The following is a 20,339-nucleotide window of genomic DNA, read 5'->3' on the forward strand; positions in this document are numbered from 1 at the left end:
AATAGTCATCTGTGTCTGAGAGGGCAGAGGAAGGAGAGATTCACTTACACAGAGGCGCCAGGAGGGCTCCCTGGAGGAGGAGGAGGAGGTGCGTCTAAACTCTCAGCTCAACCGTGGAGCTTTGAGTCTGTGCAGTGGCTTAGGTCCTGAGCAGGGGCTTTCCCACAGCCCCGGGAGGATGGTCTCTCGGACCCCATTTTACATGTGGGGACTCGGTCGGGGGGAGTGTCTGGCAGTTGACAGGTGGTAAAAAGGCACAGGGAAATGGAGACAAGCAGGGTCGGGCCCTGGGGAGACAGGAGGCATGAGAACAAGGCAGCTGGTGATGGGGCCCGGGCCTGTTCAGGGGGACGAGGATGGAGGAGCGTCAACGCGTTGGGGGTTTTGGACTGGGGCGAAGCCATGAGCTGAGGAGAAGCAGACTGTCGGGGGGCAGTGGGGGAGCCGCTGGGCAGTGCGAGGGCCTGCAGGGACAGGGCAGCCACAGGAAAGGCCTATAAAGTGGACAGCAGCCAGTGCTGTCCCCGATTGTCCGTGGGGGGCCCTGGCTGGCCCTGTCCTTCTCCTGAGTCAGTCTCCTCACCTGCACAGCGGCTGTAATGCCCCTTCCCCCAGTGTCCCTCCGATAGCCCCAAACCCATGGAGCTGCGGAGCACACGTGTGGTCTGAGTTTTTGGAAAATGCCAATGGTGGTGGCCACACAGTGACCCTGGGGGCCAGGGTCCTCCCAGAATCACGGTGCTTATTTTGTCACGGCGGTGGACATGGGGTGGGTGTGACTTTTGAGGTTTCCTAGAGAAGTGAGTACCAGGGCACCCTGGCCCCGTGACAGCGCGGCCAGGCCTGCCCCCGCCCCCACCACATCCTCAGGGCCACGGAGTTTACCAAGTCAGGTGGAGAGGAAGCCGATGTTGCCACGATGAAGTCCCACAAACCAGGTGGCTTAAAGCAGGAAAAATTCATTCTTTTTTTTTTTTTTTTAACATTTTTTATTGATTTATAATCATTTTACAATGTTGTGTCAAATTCCAGTGCTCAGCACAATTTTTCAGTCATTCATGGACATGTACACACTCATTGTCACATTTTTTTCTCCATGAGTTATCATAACATTTTGTGTATATTTCCCTGTGCTATACAGTGTAATCTTGTTTATCTATTCTACAATTTTGAAATCCCAGTCTATCCCTTCCCACCCTCCACCCCCCTGGCAACCACAAGTCTGTATTCTCTGTCTGTGAGTCTATTTCTGTCCTGTATTTACTCTTTGTTTTTGTTTGTTTGTTTGTTTTTGTTTTTGTTTTTTAGATTCCACATATGAGCGATCTCATATGGTATTTTCTTTCTCTTTCTGGCTTACTTCACTTAGAATGACATTCTCCAGGAGCATCCATGTTGCTGCAAATGGCGTTATGTTGTCGGTTTTTATGGCTGAGTAGTATTCCATTGTATAAATATACCACATCTTCTTTATCCAGTCACCTGTTGATGGACACTTAGGCTGTTTCCATGTTTTGGCTATTGTAAATAGTGCTGCTATGAACATTGGTGTGCAGGTGTCATCCTGAAGTAGACTTCCTTCTGGATACAAGCCCAGGAGTGGGATTCCTGGGTCATATGGTAAGTCTATTCCTAGGGGGAACCCTCCTACACTGCTGATGGGAATGCAGTTTGGTGCAGCCACTATGGAAAACAGTGTGGAGATTCCTCAAAAGACTAGGAATAGATTCATTCTTTCCTAGAGCCAGAAGTCCTAAGTTAAGGTGTCAGCAGGGCTGAGCTCCCTCCGAAGGCTTCAGCGGGAGGATCTTTCCTTGTCCCTTCCAGCTCCTGGGGACAGCAGGCACTCCTTGGCTTGTGGCTGCATCATCTCTGTCTTCATGTGGCCTCCTCCTCTGTGTCTGTGTTCCCTCCTCTTCTGTCTCTTATAAGGACATGTGTCCTTGGATATGGGACCCACCCTGACCCAAGGGGATCTCATCTCGAGTCTTACCTTAATCACATCTGCAAAGTCCCTACTTCCCAATAAGGTCACGTTCTGAGCTTCTGAGTGGACAGGAGTTTTCAGGGGAATGCTCTTCAGCCCACCCCAGACTGGCACACGGCCTACCTGGTGGGCCAGGGGCAGACAGTCTGAGCGTGGAGAGCTGCTCAACTCTGGGCTCCCGTGGGACTCTGGTCCAGCAACCTGGTGACTCCCCCTAACTTGGTCATAACTGAACACTGTTCCCAGAGTGGGGGCATTTCTTATCCTGGAAAGAACCCCAGTCGGCCCTTTCTAGGGCTCTCCCACCTACCCCTCCACCACTTCCTAGGGCGATGGGGCAGGGGCGAGGCCCAGGGGAGGGCCCTGCTCAGGCACCAGTTCCTCTGGGCAGGGTGGGTCACTCTGCACCCGCCCAGGTGGTCTCCTGGAGCAGCAGGACTGGCGCCACCGGCGCTGTTGCTCTGATCATGAGGGGGCCGGAGATGGAAACAGTGCATTCTTGAATCGTGTGATCACTTCCCAGGAGAGGCTCAGACCTGGGGGACCCAGCCAAGCGAGGATTCAGTCCCTTGCTCTGCAAATGGCTGCCCAGTTGGCTTCATCTGCTGACTGTCACTGGCCTGGCCACACAGATCTGACTGTGCAGGGAAGGGGTGGAGGAAAGGGGTTCAGGGCAGGAGCAGAGCGGGGTGGGGGCAGCTGTTCAGGCGGCCCAAGTGCGCACACCAATGTCAGTTAAGCCTGGACCACGTGGCCTGCACAGACGCCAGCCTGAACACAACACTCCTGCCAGGTCTCTGGCCATCACCGCCCATCTGAGGAGGAACCTTCTAAGCCAGCGGTATGGGTGGGGTGAACTGCTCCCCAGGCTAGGGGCTTGGAGAGGGTTATCCATCTAGCCAGCTCCTGGCCAGGAACATCCATGACAGGTGATGTGGCCAGAACAGAGGAAGCTTCCAAGCCTTGAAGGGCAGATTCAGGGAGGGAGGGGCTTTCGGGGGAGAGGATGGTCCTAGCAAAGATGAATATGGGACAGGGTTGAGGGAGAAGAGCGACAGCTAACTGGGATGAACAGGAATGGGGACGGGGGCAGGAGGCAGAGAAGGGGCCCAGATATGCTTTTCTAGGGTGGGAGGTCCTACCCTTCACCCTGACCCACAGACCAGGCTCTTGGCCAGGGCCCTCGACCCAAATACCCCGCAGCACAGTCACCAAGCCCTGAATATTCCCCAAACCTGGCCCCCTTTCCCTCCTCCGGACATTGGGGCCCACCACACCTTGGCTCTCCACTGGTGAAGCCTCAGCCTTTCCTCTCCTCTGTCCTCCCTCCTCCCCAGCTTCTCCAGACTCCACCCCAGGACATCATCCAGGTGCAGAGAACCTCCCCCCCCAGAACTCCAGGCTGCCAGCCTCAGGGCCCACCCAGCACCCACATCACGCTCATTTGAGCCAAATCTTCCCTTCGTGATGATGGTGACAGCTCTCTGGACCTTGCTCATGCTGTACCCCTTCTGGCACACCCCCCCTCTTTCTCTAATGAGCTCCTACTCCTCCATCAACACGTAGTGCAGGCACCACCTCCTCCAGGCAGCCTCCCCCTGGGCAGGATCAGGCTCTCCCGGGTTCCCACAACCCCTGCACTTTGGGCAGTTTCCTTCTCTGTTTCCCACTTGGACTGTGAGCTCCAGACATCCTCTCCTTGGTCCAGGGGCCCATGCAGTCAGGGCTGGGAAATTGATTGGGGGAGTAGTTGATCCCCTGGGATGTTTCTCTCTCTTTTTCTTTCATTCGTTCATTCATTCATTCATTCATTCATTCACCGAGGGTTAGGGCTGGGGTTCTGGGCAAAGGGGCAGAGGGTGTCCAAGCCCCTGTAGAGCTGGCTGTCAAAGTGAGGCCAGCGGGAGCCTCGACAGCTGACAAATGGCCCTTGTGCAGCCGTGGGGCAGCAGCTAATGATTCCCCATCTTTAATCAGCCCTGGCTGGCAGGGCCTTTTCGATCCGGGTAAATGAGTGCCTGGGGTCAGGGCTGGCTCTGGGAATTGGCCTTCCGGGGCCAAGGAGGGAGGCCCAAGGAAAACACACGGCTGCACCCATCCCTGGCCCTTGGGGAGCCGGGGAGAAAGAACAACACTGGTCGGAGGGCGGCTTCCCGGCAGACGGCACGCCCGGGCCTCACTGACCCATGCCCTCACCTCCCGCCCGCCCCCTCTCTGTCCTTCAGCAAAGGTGCACAGAGCTCCATGTGCATGCTGGACTTCCGCTGAACGGCCACTTATTAAGTGCCAACTGCGTGCCAGGGCCTACACCAGGCATGAGGGTGGGGAGTGGGAGAGACGGGGGTGGGGGATGTGCACGTATTAAGCGCCTGCTGTTGCTGGGCTGGGTACCACGGAGAGGTGCCTCCCTGAGCCAGGATGGGTGCACACACTGACTTCGCCACCTGCTGCTCTGTGAGCTGCAGCAAGTCCCACTGCCCTCTGAGCCTCAGTTTCCTCATTAGGCCATCGACCCGCAGCTCCCTGAAGGGTGATGGGAATGTAGCGAAACACATTTGAGAAATGTACACCATGCTCTGCCAAGTACTGGCTTCTCACTGACCCTCACGAAGCCCTCTGTGTAGGGACCTATGGTCAGCAGCCCCATTGAACGGGTAAGGATACAGGCTCAGGGGGGAGGAAACACTGATGCCTGGTCACACAGTGGGAAGAGGGGAGTGGGCTCCAGGTCAGGTGGAGATGGGGGCGGGAGGGAGCTGGGAGGCCCCAGGCCCCCCACCCAGACTGAGCCTGCCCTGCGGCCCGCAGGTCCTGGAGGAGCGCATGAAGCTGGAGTGTAAGTGCCACGGTGTGTCGGGCTCCTGCACCACCAAGACCTGCTGGACCACGCTGCCCAAGTTCCGCGAGGTGGGCCACCTGCTGAAGGAGAAGTACAACGTGGCGGTGCAGGTGGAGGTGGTGCGGGCCAGCCGCCTGCGGCAGCCCACCTTCCTGCGCATCAAACAGCTGCGCAGCTACCAGAAGCCCATGGAGACGGACCTGGTGTACATCGAGAAGTCGCCCAACTACTGCGAGGAGGACGCGGCCACCGGCAGCGTGGGCACGCAGGGCCGCCTCTGCAACCGCACCTCCCCCGGCGCCGACGGCTGCGACACCATGTGCTGCGGCCGCGGCTACAACACCCACCAGTACACCAAGGTCTGGCAGTGCAACTGCAAGTTCCACTGGTGCTGCTTCGTCAAGTGCAACACGTGCAGCGAGCGCACCGAGGTCTTCACCTGCAAGTGAGCGCCTCCGCCCCGCCTCGCCCGCGGCCCCGCCCACTCCCCCCGCGGCCCCGCCCCGCGGCGCTTTGCACATCTGCTCCCGGCCACTGGGCTGTGGGCAGAGGTGGGTGGAGAAGGTGGGAGCCCCCGGCGCTGGAGGGCTCCCACGGGCCGATCACCCTCTCTCTGCCCTCTAGGGCCTCCCTCCTGCCATTCCTGTCCCTTGCCATGGCGGAACAGTGCCCATCACCTGGCCGAGAGGGGGCATGGGTGTCCCGGGACCCGCCCAGTGAATTTTTTTCTTTTCTCGGGGAAAGTGAACCTCAAGGACACACACATACCCCGGAAAGCAAAGCGACAAGACTCTGAGTGTTCTCCTCCCCCACCTGGTGGTATGGACACAGAAAAACTGCTTCCCAGGCTGCATCAGTCGCTGGGCTCTGGGGTGGTCTGGGCAGATGTTGACAAAAATTATTTATGTTTTCTTAGTATCAGAAGAGGATTTTAGCATTAAGGCGTAGCCGGTCCTAATTCCGTACTCTGTTGGCTCATCCCCTGGCCACCCTCTGCTTCCTGTTCTGGCCTCTGGGTACCCGTGGAAGCATCTCTGTGTATGACTCTGTCCCAGGGGGAGGTGGCAGTGCATGTGGTCCCCAGGTGAGCTGGGCAGGGGCTTGGTGGCCGACATGACCCAAGACAGCCTCTGAGGAGCACCATGGACAGGGATCTCTGGCCCTCTCTTCCCTTCTTTTTGAAATTCATATCTAACAAATCAAAATGTCACCCACGTCAGGTTTCAGGGGTCCTGCATCCCCTCCCTAATGCTGTTGCCCTTCCAAACCCCTCACTGGCCTGGCACCCCCTAGTTTACGAGCCCCCTCCCACCCTGGAGCCAGTCGGACCCCCAGGACAGTGCTGTGCCGAGGCAAGCTGGTGGAATGGGGGATAGTTCAGGGTGTTTGCCTTATTTGACAAATGCAGACAGTGAGGCCCAGAATGGCTCAAGCATGAGCCAGAGATCCCCAAGGCCGTGAGTGGAGGCTCCTGCCTTGGCTCAGGCTTACTGACCCCTATCCCAGGGCTCCTGATCTTGAAGGATGTGCTCTGGGGATGCCCAGGTGAGAGGCAGCCCCCAGGCCTTGAAAGATCTGGCCACGCCCCCTCTGCTGCCAGCCTCACTGGGGTCCACGCCCCCTCGAGGTGCCTTTGAGGGTTTCTCTGGTGGTCTCCTTACCCAGTCCTGGTCCTCTCGTCCTGATCCAGATGCTGAGGAGACTCAGATCCAGGGTGTCTGCTCTGCCGGGGTCCCACTTGCTGTCCCAGCAGATACCTGCCCTCCAGACTTCCCCACCACCACAGCCCGCATACCATGCAGACCCTCCCTTGGAGTCTGAATCACCCCACAACCTGGGGGACAGGCATGGAAAGAGGTCCTGCTTGGTTCTAGACCGTGTGTGGGTTGGGAGAGCTTGGGAGCCTGGAAACTCCGGGCTGGACGTCTCTGCCAATGCTCCCACTCTCCTTGGGGTGACTGAGGCGCAGAGAGAGTGACATGTCCAGGGCCAGAAACGATGGTGTGCAGCCGGCTTATGGTGCACCCTGCACTGCCCACACACTCGTCCCCGCCCTGAATTTAGGGTATTTTCTCACAGAAGCCCATGGAAATGTGTCCTCAAGCTAGTGATCAGTCAAGTGGGCTGGACGTTAGCCTGGGTGACTGACACTGGGCCCTGGACCTGGCGTCCATCCTGCCTGCATTGATGATGCCAGGACACTCCACAAGCTGCTGTCCTGGGAGCTTCCAGGCCACTGTGAATGCCCCCCGGTCCCCTTTCCCCCAACCTTGGGTCCTAGGACACCCCTGCCTAGCATCCTCTGCCAAGGAAACTGGTTAACTTATATTGTTATATAGCGTCGAAATGTCTATAGTGTCTTTTAAATTATTGTGACCTACACTGGGTACTGGGGGCGGGGGGGAATGGCCGAGCTGTTCCCGAGCCAGGTCCCTCCTTCTGCTTGAAACAGACCCTTGGACCCTTGGTGGCCCCTGATGCCACCAAGTCATCCCACTGTCCCTCGGCCACCAGGTGCCCCTGCCAATACCCCACCCTCCCTGCAGAGTGTGCCAGCAGCAGCCCTTCCTTTGGGTAGGGGTGAGGGTGAGGGTGGCACTGTGGCCCAGGTGGGATGGTGGTGGCCGAGGCGCTGCGTGTCCCTGCAGTGTCCCTGCAGTGTCCCACTCCAGGAGACCTGGCGGGTTTCTGACGGGCTGTGTCTGGCCTCCCCGGGAGGGGAGCGCTCAGCTCCAATAAAGCTGGAACCAGAGGAGTGAGTGTGTGTGGAGCCCCCGCGATTTCCCTGCAGCGCTTGCCCCTGGGAGGGGGGACACAGGAGCTACCCCTCCAGGACAGCCCCCCACCCTCCTCAGCCCTCATGTGGCTCCCACCCTTCAGACTTCCTCTCCCCTCTCTGTGGGCTGGGCTGGGCCGTGCTGATGGTCCCTTCTACCCCGCCCCCCCCCTTTCCCAGGTCCCATGGGTGGGGGGGAGGGGGCACAGGGGAATCTTGTCCCACCTGCCCCCAGCTACTCGTGGGGGCTGGGTCCAGATTCTGAGGCCTCCTTAGACAGCCTGTGTCAAGATGCAGGGACAGGAGGGCCTTGGCCTGGTGCCATGGGGCTGAGTGGGGGCTGCTCTCAGGAGAAGGGGGAGCCCAGGGGTAGGCGAACCGCAGCCTGGAGGCCCCAGCCCCAGCTGTCTCCCTCTGTGCCTCCCTTCCCCTTCTGACCCCAGCTGGGCTCTGGCCTCAGGGTCCCTGTGGGTCTGTCCCAGTGTGGCTGGTGGGTTTTGACTCAAGTGCCCCCCCGGGGCGCTCCTTGCCCTCTCCAGGTATGGGAAGGCAGCCTGAGGCTCCTGGGAGCTCAGAGGCCCCTGACTGGCCACCAGGCCTCGCTGCTTCTCCCCAGAGGCCAGGCCTACGCCTGTGGTAACTGTGTGAGCAGGGAGGATGAATGGCATTCCTGCCGAGGGCCGGAAGGCATGCGGCGGGGCCGGTTTGGCCACTGCCCACTGTCCCGGCTGCCTGGCATCGGGCGGAACCGCTGATCAAACAGCCCCTGTCTGCCTGGGCACCCACGGAGCCTGGCCCCAAACCCAGGTCTCGGCAGAGGGGCCACCAGGCGGGCTTTTGGAGGAAGACGCACCCTTCCAGGCTGTGGTGTGGGGGAGATGGACGAGAGCCCAGGGCTTGGAGGCCAGGTCCTGCCCGTCCCTGACACCCAGGCACCACAGCCTCTGCTGCGGCCCTCTCCACGTGTGGCCTCAGTTTTTGGGAGCAGGAGGTGGCTGGGGCCAGGACTCGGTGGTCGACAGGGTTGGTGGGGCCTGAGCCAGGCGGGGGGCGGTAGTTTGGCAGGAGGCCCCTGTTCCCCGCGAGACAGTAAGCAAATCCGCGGTGGTGGCTGCAGCGGAACGCCAGGGTCCGGCTACTCCCACAGGGCCAGGAATGAGGAAAGAGCTCCGAGAATGCCCCGGCCCCAGTGCCCAGACTGCACTTATTTCTTGGCCACGGTTCAACTCCAGCCCCGGCCTCCTGGGGCTGCCTAGCACATCCACCAAGGGGCCCAGCCCGAGACGTTGAGTCTACACTGCCTGGCCCGTCCTGGGGGCCCACCTGACCCCCCAGCCCTCTGAGGCTAATATTTCAGAAGCATTTCCCCAGGCGGCCCTGCACCCCTAACATGGTGGCTCATTCCCCCAGAGTGTCACCTGGGCCCCTCGGCTCCCAGCTGGCCCCAGGCACGCCAGGTGCCTTCCTGCCTCTCTGAATTTGCCCAGGATGCACCTTCTCCAGACTCGCCTTCCCACCGCGCTCCAAGAGAGCATAGGATCCCCAAGGCAGGAGGGGGTCACGCAGGCTTCCCTGGTAGGATGTGGGGATGCTAGCATGGAGAGCCCATTCATTCATTCACTTGTTCATTCACTCATTCAGCCTCACTGGAGGCCAGGCCCTGGTCTGGCCTCTGGGGACAGGGGGTGTTCATGGCCCCTCCAGAGGCTCCAGATCTCCTTCCCACTCCTGCCCTATGCAGGCAGCCCCTTCTGGGGGTGCAGCTGCTGACTGAGGCAGCCTGGGAGACAAGAGAATGCTTTGGACCTGCTCTTCCGCATCTCTGAGCCTCAACTTCCCCTCTGTATAATGGGCACAGGGGAGTAAGCTCTGTCCGGCCAGGCCCAGGTTCCCTCTTTCTCCATCTGGCCACACTCTGCTCTCAGGCTGAGCTTTTGCATCGGGGGGCTCCCACCCTGTCCCCACACAGGGCTACCCAGGCTGTCCACTCAGCTGCTGTCTGGTGGCCAGAGCTCACAGGTGGCCCTGTGGCTGTGGTGGGCAGATGCTCTCTCCTTGCTGTGGCCTTCAAAGTTCTTCCTGACCCTCTGCCTCATCTCCTACAGCCAACCTCTACCGAGCCCCCACGCTTAGCCCCCAGCCCTGCCGGCAAGCCTCCCCTCCCCCGAGCAGCCCATCTCACACCACCCCCCCCAGCCTCTGCTCCTGCTGCGCCTTCTGCCTGGGACGCCCTGTCCTCCCCCCTCTTTCCCCTAATGCCCACCTTCCCCAGCAAGCTCACCGGGGCTCCTGCCCTCCCTCACCCTCTGTCCTGGCTCTCATCCTCACGTGCAGAGGTCCCACTGCAGTGACTGCCCTGCCCCTGCCTCCAGCAGGCTGAGGGCCCCTGGAGGTGAGCAGGGAGCACCACCCCCCACCACGCCACTCACCGGGTCCGGTCCACGGGCACCCACAACCTGCACAACACCCCTTCCCCAGATAGGTCAGTGCTAACACTATTTTATAGATGGGAAAACCCAGGCACAGAGAAGAAAAGATTCTGTTTAAGGTCATGCAGCTGGTGAGAAGCAGAACCAGGATTTGAATTCAGGCCTTCTGGTGTCTTCCTTCTACCCAAGTCAGAGCCCTCCTCCCACGAGGGGAAACGACGGCCCCAGGGGTCTGTCCGAGGCTGCACAAAGATGAGTGGGCAGAGGCCACCAAGGTGGATCTTGGGGAGGGGTGATAGCAACACTTACCTTCTACCAAAGGCAGAACAGGGAAGACGGGGTTAAACATCGGCAGGTGGATCTGGGTTAGACACCTGGCTGAATTTCATGACTCCCAGTGCTCGAAGGTGGGGAGGGGGTCAGGAGGACGGGGTTGTGGGCCTGGTGAAGGGAAGAGGGGACGGTGATCTGGTTTGATCAGGCCTGGGGCGGCTGGAGCTGTGGTTCAGGGGGCCTGAGGGGCCCAGGACGGGGAGGAGAGGCGAGTGAGTGCTAGCGCTCCTGGCCCCCAGGCAAACGGGGAAAGTGGTCCCCTGAGCAGAACAGCCAGTGCCGTTCGTGGGAGGCAGCCCTGGGGCAAGACCCCCAGGAGCCAGGACGCTCAGCTGGACGTCAGCTTGGGTCTCCCCCCCGCCACCGGTACTGTCCTCCCCTCCTCTCCCTCTGACCTTGTGCCCACCTTCCTTCTCTGTGATGCCACCTCCCTGCTCAGCAGGCCCCTGGGCTTGCAGGACCTGGGGACTCAGAGCTGCCTGCCTGGGCATCCGGGACTCATAGGTCTTGGGGTGTCGCAGGCCTGGCACCCATGGCGGTGCCCAGCAGAGGCCTGAGAGGTGGGCAGCTGATCCACCGAAGTCCCTGGTGAGGGGGGGTTCAGGGCCCGCCTGCAGCTTGCCCAGGGGGAACACTGCTTCTAGGGTGTCAGGGGCGAGCTGCGCTCAGGCCAGAACGGCGTGGCCTGTTCCCCTGGCTGGCTCGTCCTCTTCTGGTCTGGACTCCATGCCCCTCTGAGCACAGCTGCCGTCCTTGGCCACCTGGGACACTGGAGAACGGAAAGCCCTCGCAGCCTCACAAGGAAGCCGCCCAGATGCGGGCAAGGCCGGCCCAGGATCAGGAGTCCTCTTACTCCACCTGCAGGCAGAGGCCGGTGGCTGGCAGGGCGGCCAGGGCTGGGCTGCCCTCCGGGAGCTGGACACAGGCGGCCTTGCTCGTCCCCCACAGGAGGCCAGCCCACCCACCCTGCAGCCCGAGGGTGGCCTCTAGGAGCCCAGTCCTTCTGGACTAGCCCAGTGGGAGGGAGTGTCTTGCGGGCAACACTGGGCAAGACCCCTGTGAAGGCGTCTCCAGCGTCTGCAGCTCTGGAAGCCCCCTGCCTGAGCTGCTGGGGCTGGGCTGCAGCGGGGGCCATTCTGCTGCCCCGCCATGTGCTGCACTTCACAGCCCCAGAGCGGGTGGGGGGCTTTGCCCAAGTCCCTCCCCTGGCTTCTGGCTCAAACCCTCACTTCCGGCTCCTGAGACCCCCTTTTCCACCCAACAGGTTGGGAGAGCACATCTGTCCATCCCCACATTCCTTCTTTCCCTCATCCATCACCACTGATCGCCTCGGGGCCCAGAGCTTGGCTGGGCATGGCAGAGCCCCAGAGCTGAATTTGCAGTGAGGTCCTCCCTTCATAGCCCCAGGCCAGGATGGGGGACAGAGTGATGAATAACAAGTCCCTTAGTGTCCTCCCACCCCTGTCATACCCAAGGCTGCCATGGAGGGAGAAGGGGCTGGGAGCTCAGAAGGGCAGGGAACTGACCTTGCAGGAACATGGGCGGTCAGCAAAGCTTCCTGGAGGAGCTGGCATCTGGGCTGATGAATTAAAGAAAAGGAAGGAAAGAGGAGGGTGGGGAAGGAGGCATGAGGGAAAGAGCTGCCTCTGGCTCAGGAATGGAGGAGAGTGGGGGTCTGGGCTTGGACTGGGGGTCAGCTGGAGGGACACGGAGCACGGAGTTTGCAGGGAGCTGGGTTGTGTGTCATGGGGAGAGAGGAGCTTGGAGAGCTGCCCCATGGCTGACAAGGTTCCAGAGGGTTCTGGAAGGATAGAAGGGAACTTTGCACTGGAGCCTTGTAGAAAAGTCTCTCAAACAAGAGTCATCAGGATGGGAGGGGTGTGGGGAGGAGGGCTGGGCACTGGGGCCCTTCCTGAAGCTGCTCCTCCCCGTCTCCACCCCTCCACTGGGCCTGGTGGCCAGCGCTGTCAGTTGTCCTACTTGGCTGGCTGCTCCTAGGGTCCTCCTAGGGTCCTGGTGGGCACTGAGCTGGCCGCCTGGGCTCCCCACACCTCCCCCTTTGAGTTCCCAAGGCCAATGCCGGAACATTGATCTCCTTGTAAGCCAGTCTGGGGAGGGGTCGCCCTGCCCACTGAGGAAGTGGGGATGGCCTTGTCGATGGGTCCTGACAAAGAAAGGGTGGCTAATGCCTGCTTCCCCTCCTGGGTTCCCAGGGAAGGAGGATCGATTAAATCTCAACACAAACACTCTAGGAGAGGGAGGGCAGCAGGCGGCGACAGATCTGAGTCACCAGGACTGTCTCCAGGCGCTGGGAGTGTGCCCACTGCTGGGAGGGGCACTCCCTCATCTCACTCAAGTGGAAGGGCCTGCGGGCCATCAGGGTCTGCAGTGCGACTCCTCGAGGAGACTTTGGGGGCAGCCCTAGGAGGTCCAGTGGGGGGCAGGCCTCCGGCCACACTAGAAGGACTTTCTCACTGCCTCAGCTCCTGGAAGGAGGGAGTTCCCTGTCACTAGGGAATTCAAGCATGGTTTGATCTCTATGTGATAAAGAAGGAGGTGTGTAGCCCCCATAGTGTTCTGATTCCATGATTCTCAGATGCTGAGAGTCTGCACTTTCTGTCTAGGGTTCTGGAAGTCTTGGTTCTATGGTCGGAAGAGGTCACAGTTCTGGGCCAGGGTCCTGGGTTGGGTGCGGATGGGTGGTGTTGGGCTCTGGGAAGGCTGCCTTGCCCAGGCCCTCTTCTCCTGTGCCTGACCCTGGAGTTTCCTCTGGAGGCGAGAAGCACTGTGTCTCACCCTTATTCTTTTGCTCCATAAATATTATTGTACACCTCCCATGTTAGGCAGCAGGGATGCAGCAGAAGTCTTGCCCATGGGAGCTGACAGTTTGGAGAGACATAAGAAAACAAGCATCTATTAGAAATGCAATAAACATCATAAACCATAAAGTATTTGGCATGGAAGAAGGTAATCAGGGCTAAGGAAGAGCCAAGGGAAGTTATGTAAGATGGGCGGGTGGTCAGAGTGGACCACAGTGAGACGGATGAGCTACCACTTTAAGGAGACAAGGGAGGAAGCCATAGAGGATGTTCCAGGCAGAGGGACCAGCCAGGCCAGAGGCCCGGAGGGGAGAGAATGGTTGGTGGGTTAGGGGAGCTGCAAGAGGCCGGAACAGAGTGAGGGTGTGAGGGCAGAGGACAAGTGGGAAGACAGGCAGCAGGCTGGGGCGCCCATGGGCCACCGTGAGGACTTGGGCATCCACCCGGTGACAGGCACTAGAGGTTTTCTGCAGACAGTGCCGAAGTCCGCCTTCATCTCTGACAGGATTGAATAGGATCTCTCTGCTGCTGTGCAGGGAAAGGTAAGGGATGGGGGTGGTAACAAGGTGATGGGTCAGGAGGCTACTGTATCCGTCCGGGAGAGCTGCAGTTGTGGGAGAAGCCGTGGATTCTGGGTGTAGTTTTGTAGTTGATCAGGCCCTAGACAGTAACCCTGGGGAGGAGAGGGCTGGAGAAGGCCCAGGAGTGCCTGGCCAGGCTGGGCACCCAGCTGCCCCTCAGGTGCAGGGGGCAGGGATTTGCCCCAGGGCACACAGGGTTGGGGAGGGACCAGGACACAGGCCGGCCTCCTGCTCAGCAGACCTGGCCCTTCTTCACCCCTGTGGCCTGTGGGTGGAGTGGGTGGCTGGCTGATCCTTTGCTTTGTGACCTTGGCCCACAGTGCCTCTGGAAGACAGGACAAGAGTGCCTGCCTAGGGGCTGTGAGGAGGGTCCAGGGAGATGGCCTGTGATGCTCAGAAGACATTGTCAGCCTTTCCTTCCTCCTCACCCACACCGTCCAGTCCAACTGAGGGGCAGAGGGTAGATGTGCCCCCCAGGCTGGCAGCCAAACAAGGACACCAGGAAATCCCTCTGACACTCACCTTGCCAGTCCTCCCTTCTCTAGGGCGGCTCGTGGGTGGGGTAGGGGATGCTGTAGGGGTTGGTGGGATATGCTGTAGGGGTGGGTGGGATATGCTGTAGGGGTGGGTGGGCCCCTCGGGTGGACCCCTCCCCTCCCCATCCTCTCTGCCCTCCCCCTCGAAGGCATACGTCTCCCTGGGGAATTCTCCCTGCGGACCGACCCTTGCCAGCCCCAACCAGAGCAGGCCCCACTGGCTCTGGAAAGATACCAGGGCCCCCACCCTGGTGTGCCCACAGCTCCTTACAATGTACAAATTTCCCTGTGACCATTATCTGGCTCAGCTCAGGCCTCAGGAGCCCCTGTCCCCATCTCCTTCTCATCTTTGGGGGTCCCCCTCAGCTGGTGCCCTTCCCCCTCTCTGGTTCCTTCAAGGGCCCCTCACCCCTTGCTGGCCTCTGACTGAGGCTGGGCCTCAGCGGCCCCAGGGGTCCTTTCTGTCTCCCTCCTCCAGGTTCTCATGGTCACAAGGTGTCTATGACTCCGAATCTCTGCCTCCCTGGCCAGGGTGGCCATCCACCTCCTTGACCCCCCCACCCCGGCTCCTGCAGGTGGCACCCAGTGTCTCCCCCAAACTGCCCCTCCCCACTGACTCCCCAGGGCCACTGGGCTCCTCCTCACAGTCTGGCAGACCCCCTGCCTGAGGACCCCCAGTTTCACACCACAACTATACCCCTGGAACGCTGCCCAGGGCAGCCGGTGCAGCCAGGGCTCCAGGCCACCTGGCGGCACCCCCCATCGCTTCACAGACCCCTTGAACCCACCGATCACATTTTCCAGATTTGCCCTCCACCCTCACCCATCTCCACAGCCCCTCCCTCACCCCTCCTTCGGGGCCCTGCTCCCTCTGTTACTCCCCCTCCCCCACTGGCCCCTGCCACCTCAGCTGGGACGTGGCTTCTTCCAGGACCCCCTGGTTGTGTTAGTGTTGTCTCTTTGTGTGTTGGTGAGGGGGGGTTATTATCGCCATTGGGTGAAGGGGGGCCGGGACGGTGTCCGAGCCCCTCTGGGGGCCCCCGCCCCTGATGTGGCCCCTGGCCTGGCCGGCCCAGCGCTGACCTGCCTCCCGCGCAGCCGTAATGGGCACCTTAATCCTATAATCGTTTTCTGATACCTCTGTGCTCCCGTCACCGGCAGTTAAGTCAGAACTTGGCACAAGACCCGGAGCGCCAGGCCAGGCCGGGCACAACTGGGCGGGCGGGGCAGGGATCCCCGGGGGGACGGGAGATGAGCCTATTTTTAGCCTTGAGGAGAAAACTAAACCCCAACACACACAACAGGCAACACAAATATTTGTTTTTATTCTTAAAAGGGCTCGGGTGGCGGGTTTGGGGCCTGCCGCACACGCTGGGCTGAGCCACGCCAGCTCAGAGGAAGCCTCGCCTGTCCCCACACGCCCCAGCCAGCACTCCTTCCGCGGCCCCCACCCTGAGATCCGGAGCCTCCCAGGTCCCCACCAACCAGCGCAGTCCCCTCCTGAGCGGGAACCGGGGAGCTCGCAGCTTCCCACCTCCAGCCTCCTGTCCAGGCGCCACGCCCCTCTCCCTGCTGCAGCCGCAGGCCTCCTGGGAGCACTTCCTCTGTGGATGTCTTCCCTGCTCGGGACCCCCTGGCACCTCAGGCTGGCCCTCCATCAGCTAGGTGGGGGTCAGATGTCCTCATCTGGGGGTTCCACCCTGCTCTGGTTGGCTCCTGCGCTGTTTCCCAGGCATGAGGAACACACTCCGAGGTGCTCACACCCCAGGGGAGGTGCAGGGACGTCTGCGCTGCACTGAGGATGCCGCCCAGGCTTCCTCGGGGGCTGGGAAGGGGGCAGGGCCCTCTTTCCTGGGGCTGCTCGAATGACCACAATTGGTGGCTTCACCCAATACACATTTAGCCTCTCACACTTCTGAACCCAGAAGTTCAAAGTCGAGGTGTGGGCAGTGCTGCCTGCCTCGCAGGGTCTAGGGGAGGATGCCTCCTGGCTGTTCCCATGCCTGGTGGCTGCCCGCATCCCTGGCTTGTGGCCACGTCACACCGGCTTTGTTGGCCAGCGTCTCCCCACCTCTCTGCTCCGTCTTCACATGGCCTGCTCCCACGTGTGTGTCCCAGCCCCTCCGCTCCCTCCCAGGACACCTGTGACGGCGTTTAGGGCCCACAGTCAATACAGGATAGTCTCCCATCTCGAGATCCTTCCCTTAATCACATGTACTGTTTAAGGAAACATTTATGAGCTCGACACTAGGACCTGGACATCTCTGAGGCCACTATTCAGCCCGCTACACTGGACTCCTCAACGCCTCCCAGAGGCAGCTCCTTCTGAGGAGAGGGCAGAGCGTCAGGCACACAAGGCGGAGCACGGCTGCTGCAGCCAGAATTTGGGTTTTGGGGGAGAAGCGCAGAGGTGACGACTGCGTCCCAGGCCACCAGGTGTGACTGCTGGCTGGCTGGCTGGCGAGGACCACCCTGGGGTGGAGCGGGCCTGGCAACTCGGCTCACGCTCGCGGGCTGTGCGCCAACCAACAAGCTCTTGCCTGAGGCTGGTCGGGGTCACCATGGTCCCCGGCTCTGAGGGCCCTCCGTCCTGAGCGCCAGCAGAGTCTTGGTGAGGCATGAATGTCCAATAAACAGAGGCTTTTACCACTCTCCTGACTCTGCTCTGTCCCTGCCCAGCCCTTCCTGCCCAGGACTGTCTGGTTGACCTCCGTCTTCCTCAGGGGCTGCCCAAGACCCCTGGAATCCCTCCTGTGCTCCGATCTGCCTCTGGGGCAGGGGACGTGCCCTCTGCCTGGGATGGTCTCCTGAAGACCTGAATGGCTGCCCTGTTGCTTTGAGTCTCAGCTTGGCGGTCACCAGCTGAGAGAGACCCTCCCAGGCTCCAAACTGCAGAGGCTACCCAGTCACTGTCTGTCCTGTCCCCAGACCTGGCTCGTCCCCAGGCTTCCAGTTGGTTCTTCCGGCACGTATGCCCCAGGGAGGGGACCACTGCTGGCTTGTCACCACCGCGGCCCAGGAATACAGTGATGTTTGTTGACCCGATCAATGGATGGATATTTTCCAGATGTTGGTTCAATGAGAAAATGCCACGAATACCAGAAAACAGCAATACCCAAAAGCAAAAGCAAAACGGCGAGCGGGCCAAACCAGACCATTCCAGCAGCGCTGGGACACAGTCCGCCCCTCCCCCCGGGCCCAGGCCTTGGCTGGGTTCAGGTTACTACAAGACTAGGAGTTCAGGTGGGGCTTTTGTCCAGCGAGTGCATCTGTTGGGCTCCCACTGTATGCCCGACTGCCCTGTGAACAGAGTGCTGGTTCCAGGGACACTCCCGGGCTGGGGGACCCTGACGAGGCCCTCAGCCTGTCCTCAGGGTCCAGGGGATCTTTCTGGGAGAGGAAACGTGGCTGGACATTGTTCTGTCATGTCCGGGAGCCAAGCACACCCTAGGGCTCAGCGATTACTTTTGAATCAAATCAAATAGAATACTGAGGCGAGATCTCGCCACACAGAACTACAGGGAGTGTTTGAATCCCAAACCCTCTTCCCCGACAGCCAGCGTGTTTGCAGGGAGAAGGGTGTGGGGCCTGAACCACTGGTGTGGCTGACTTGAGGGCGGCCACAGAACCAGCAGTACTTTCCCACTTACACGGTATTTCCAGGTGGGGGCAGAGAAGGGAGGACACTGGGATGTGTCCCCTGTGGCTCTGGGCTCAGGGCGGGGGCTCCTCCGACCCACCTCTGTAGAGCAGCTCTGCTGTGACGGGTTTTACAAGCTGGGGTTCCACAGAAGGCTTAGTTTGGCAAAAGGGCTCTGCTACTCAGAATGTTGGAGCACCACGGAGTGAGTCCTGCCCCGCAATTTCACGGAGGGTGTGTGAGGCTCAGAGAGGGATGTCATCTGCCACGGGCCAGACAGGCTGCACGGGTGCCCTGGCCCCTGGGCTCCCCCTAAACAAAGGCTCCCAGAAGCTGGGCTCTTAGCTTCTGCAAACCCATGGGGCGGCCTGCGATGGAGCAGCCCAGCACCCGTCCCATCAGCCTGCACTTGGCCTGGGACCCTGAGGGTAAGTCCCTGCCAAAAGCCAAAACCAGGAGGTTTTGTGCTCAAAGGTTCCTAAGTGCAACTCACATGAAAGACAAGCCCCAGAAATGCTCGGGAGCCTCTAAGCATGCTGATTAGTCACTGAGGTCGTGGGTCGGGGCAGGCGGCACAAGGGAGCTTTGCTACTGGGTGCAGGCTGGCTCACCTGGGGTGGCGGGGGTGATCCACCTGCCGGTTCCCGGGAGGCCTGGTGCTCTGTCGCCCCGTGGAGAGGGGAGGTCTGGACAGAGCCAGGCAAGTCAGCGAGTCCACCTGTGCCCCATGGGGGAGCCTCGAGGTGGATGGCTCTCAGGAGGCAATGGTGCACCCTGCCAGCCAACATCACCATGACCCTAGACCTCTTGCTTGAACCCTGCTGGGTGAGAAAGGCTTGGTCCTGCCTGATCGAGCTGCCCAGGGAGGAGACCAGACCAAGATCCAGGGCCCAGAGAGAAGGTCCGGGGGAGGCAGTGCAGTGGGACTCAGAGGGCCAACTTCAGATTTCTGAGGCTGAATTCAACTTTTGAGATCTGACTGGCAAAGATGGGGAGGGGCTTCCAGAGCCAAGGCCAAGGGCTGGAAAGCTCAGGGAGCTCAGAGCAGGCAAGGAGAGCACTGGAGGCCAGTAGGGGTTGGGTCCAGAGTGTGCAGGTGCCAAGCTTGGACCACCGACTCTGCTTCCACCAAGAAATGCGACAACCCCCCGGCACGGCTGATGACGTCGGGGTGTCCGATCCGGGGGACACTCTCAGGCCTCTGACCCTGGGCTCTAAGGGCGTCGGCCACAGCTGGTTTCAGCTTTGTCAGGGAGATCTGTCCCCTGTGGGCACATAGCCAGCACCTGCCCCCAGGCCTCCCAAAGGTAGCGAGTGAAAGAATGAACTATGGATGGCTGCACAGAGGGATGAGTGAGTGATGGATGGAAGAGAGAGGGAAGGAATTGGTAAGGGAAGGGTGGGTGAAGCAGGAATGAATGGATGCGGGAACTCCCACCGGGCAGACCGCCTGAGCCGGACAGGGGAGCCCCACACCACACCCAAGCAGGCTGTGCTGGCGGCCAGACAAGGGTCAGCCCAGGCCTCCATCCCCAGGGCCTTGATGGCCACTGGGTGTTTGAACACCCCAGCAGATCCCTGGGTCCTGCAGGACCTGTAAACATGACACAAGTGCCTATTCTCAAACCCATGGTACCTCAGACCCCTTCCTTCTTGGTGCCACTGCTCCCTCGGCCCCACAGGCTCACTGGTCCTTGCCCAAGGTGACCTTCCAGTCCTCTCCGCTGGGAAAATGCTTGCACATCCTATAAGAGCGGTTCATCAGTCACCTCTTCCAGGAAGCCCCAGGTGCTATGCAGACAAAGGCAGGAGCAGGGGCTTTGGGTGGTAAGCCACTGCCACCTCACCCCAGTGCTGTGCCCTCCTCCCGCCAGGACCAGCCCCAGGGGCTCCCCCAGCATCAGGCCAGGGTGGGACGGCGTGGCCTCTCTTGGAGCCTGTGTCCTCCTCACCACCTGGGGCTAGGGCTGGGCAGCATACCTCTCCCGGCCTCGGTCTCCTCCTCTGTAAAGTGAGGTTTGTCTCACCTCTCACTCTGTGAGGACTAGAAGGCCCGTGTGGAGAAGCCGGCCAGGTGCACAGAAAGCGCTTGGCCCCGTGTTCGCTGCTCAAAAATGGCAGCTGTGAGCAGGGCAGTTAGTCACGAGGCGTGCTGAACCTGGGGTGTGAGTGAGCCCGTCCAGGCTTGAGTCGGCCCATTGGAAGCGCCCTCCTCCTCCCGGCACCAGACCTGCTGCCCTCGGCGCTGACAGCTCCCAGCCTCATCCCGGTCTGGGCCCCTTGGGGACAGGTTCCCGTCAGCCTCGGGTCCGTGCACACCCATGGGCCTTTTCTTCATCTGTTAGTGGGGCTTGTGCCCACCCTGCAGGTGACGTCAGGGTCCCATGAGGTCCTAATTG

The 20,339-nt window shown here is 60.5% G+C and overlaps 1 protein-coding gene across 5 annotated transcripts in view; it reads left to right on the forward strand.

Annotated features, from left to right (window-relative positions):
• Positions 1 to 7,581, forward strand: part of WNT7B (Wnt family member 7B) — a 52,468-nt gene extending 44,887 nt beyond the window's left edge. For all 5 annotated transcript variants that reach the window (XM_031463435.2, XM_031463437.2, XM_031463436.2 and 2 more), the window contains exon 4: positions 4,796 to 7,581. In XM_031463435.2, the coding sequence (XP_031319295.1) occupies positions 4,796 to 5,275 (480 nt within the window). In that variant the 3' untranslated portion in view covers positions 5,276 to 7,581. The remainder of the gene's footprint in view (positions 1 to 4,795) is intronic.
• The last annotated feature ends 12,758 nt before the right edge of the window (positions 7,582 to 20,339 follow it).

This window comes from Camelus dromedarius, chromosome 11, assembly GCF_036321535.1.
Source record: "Camelus dromedarius isolate mCamDro1 chromosome 11, mCamDro1.pat, whole genome shotgun sequence".
In the NCBI taxonomy this organism is placed as follows: Eukaryota; Metazoa; Chordata; class Mammalia; order Artiodactyla; family Camelidae; genus Camelus; species Camelus dromedarius.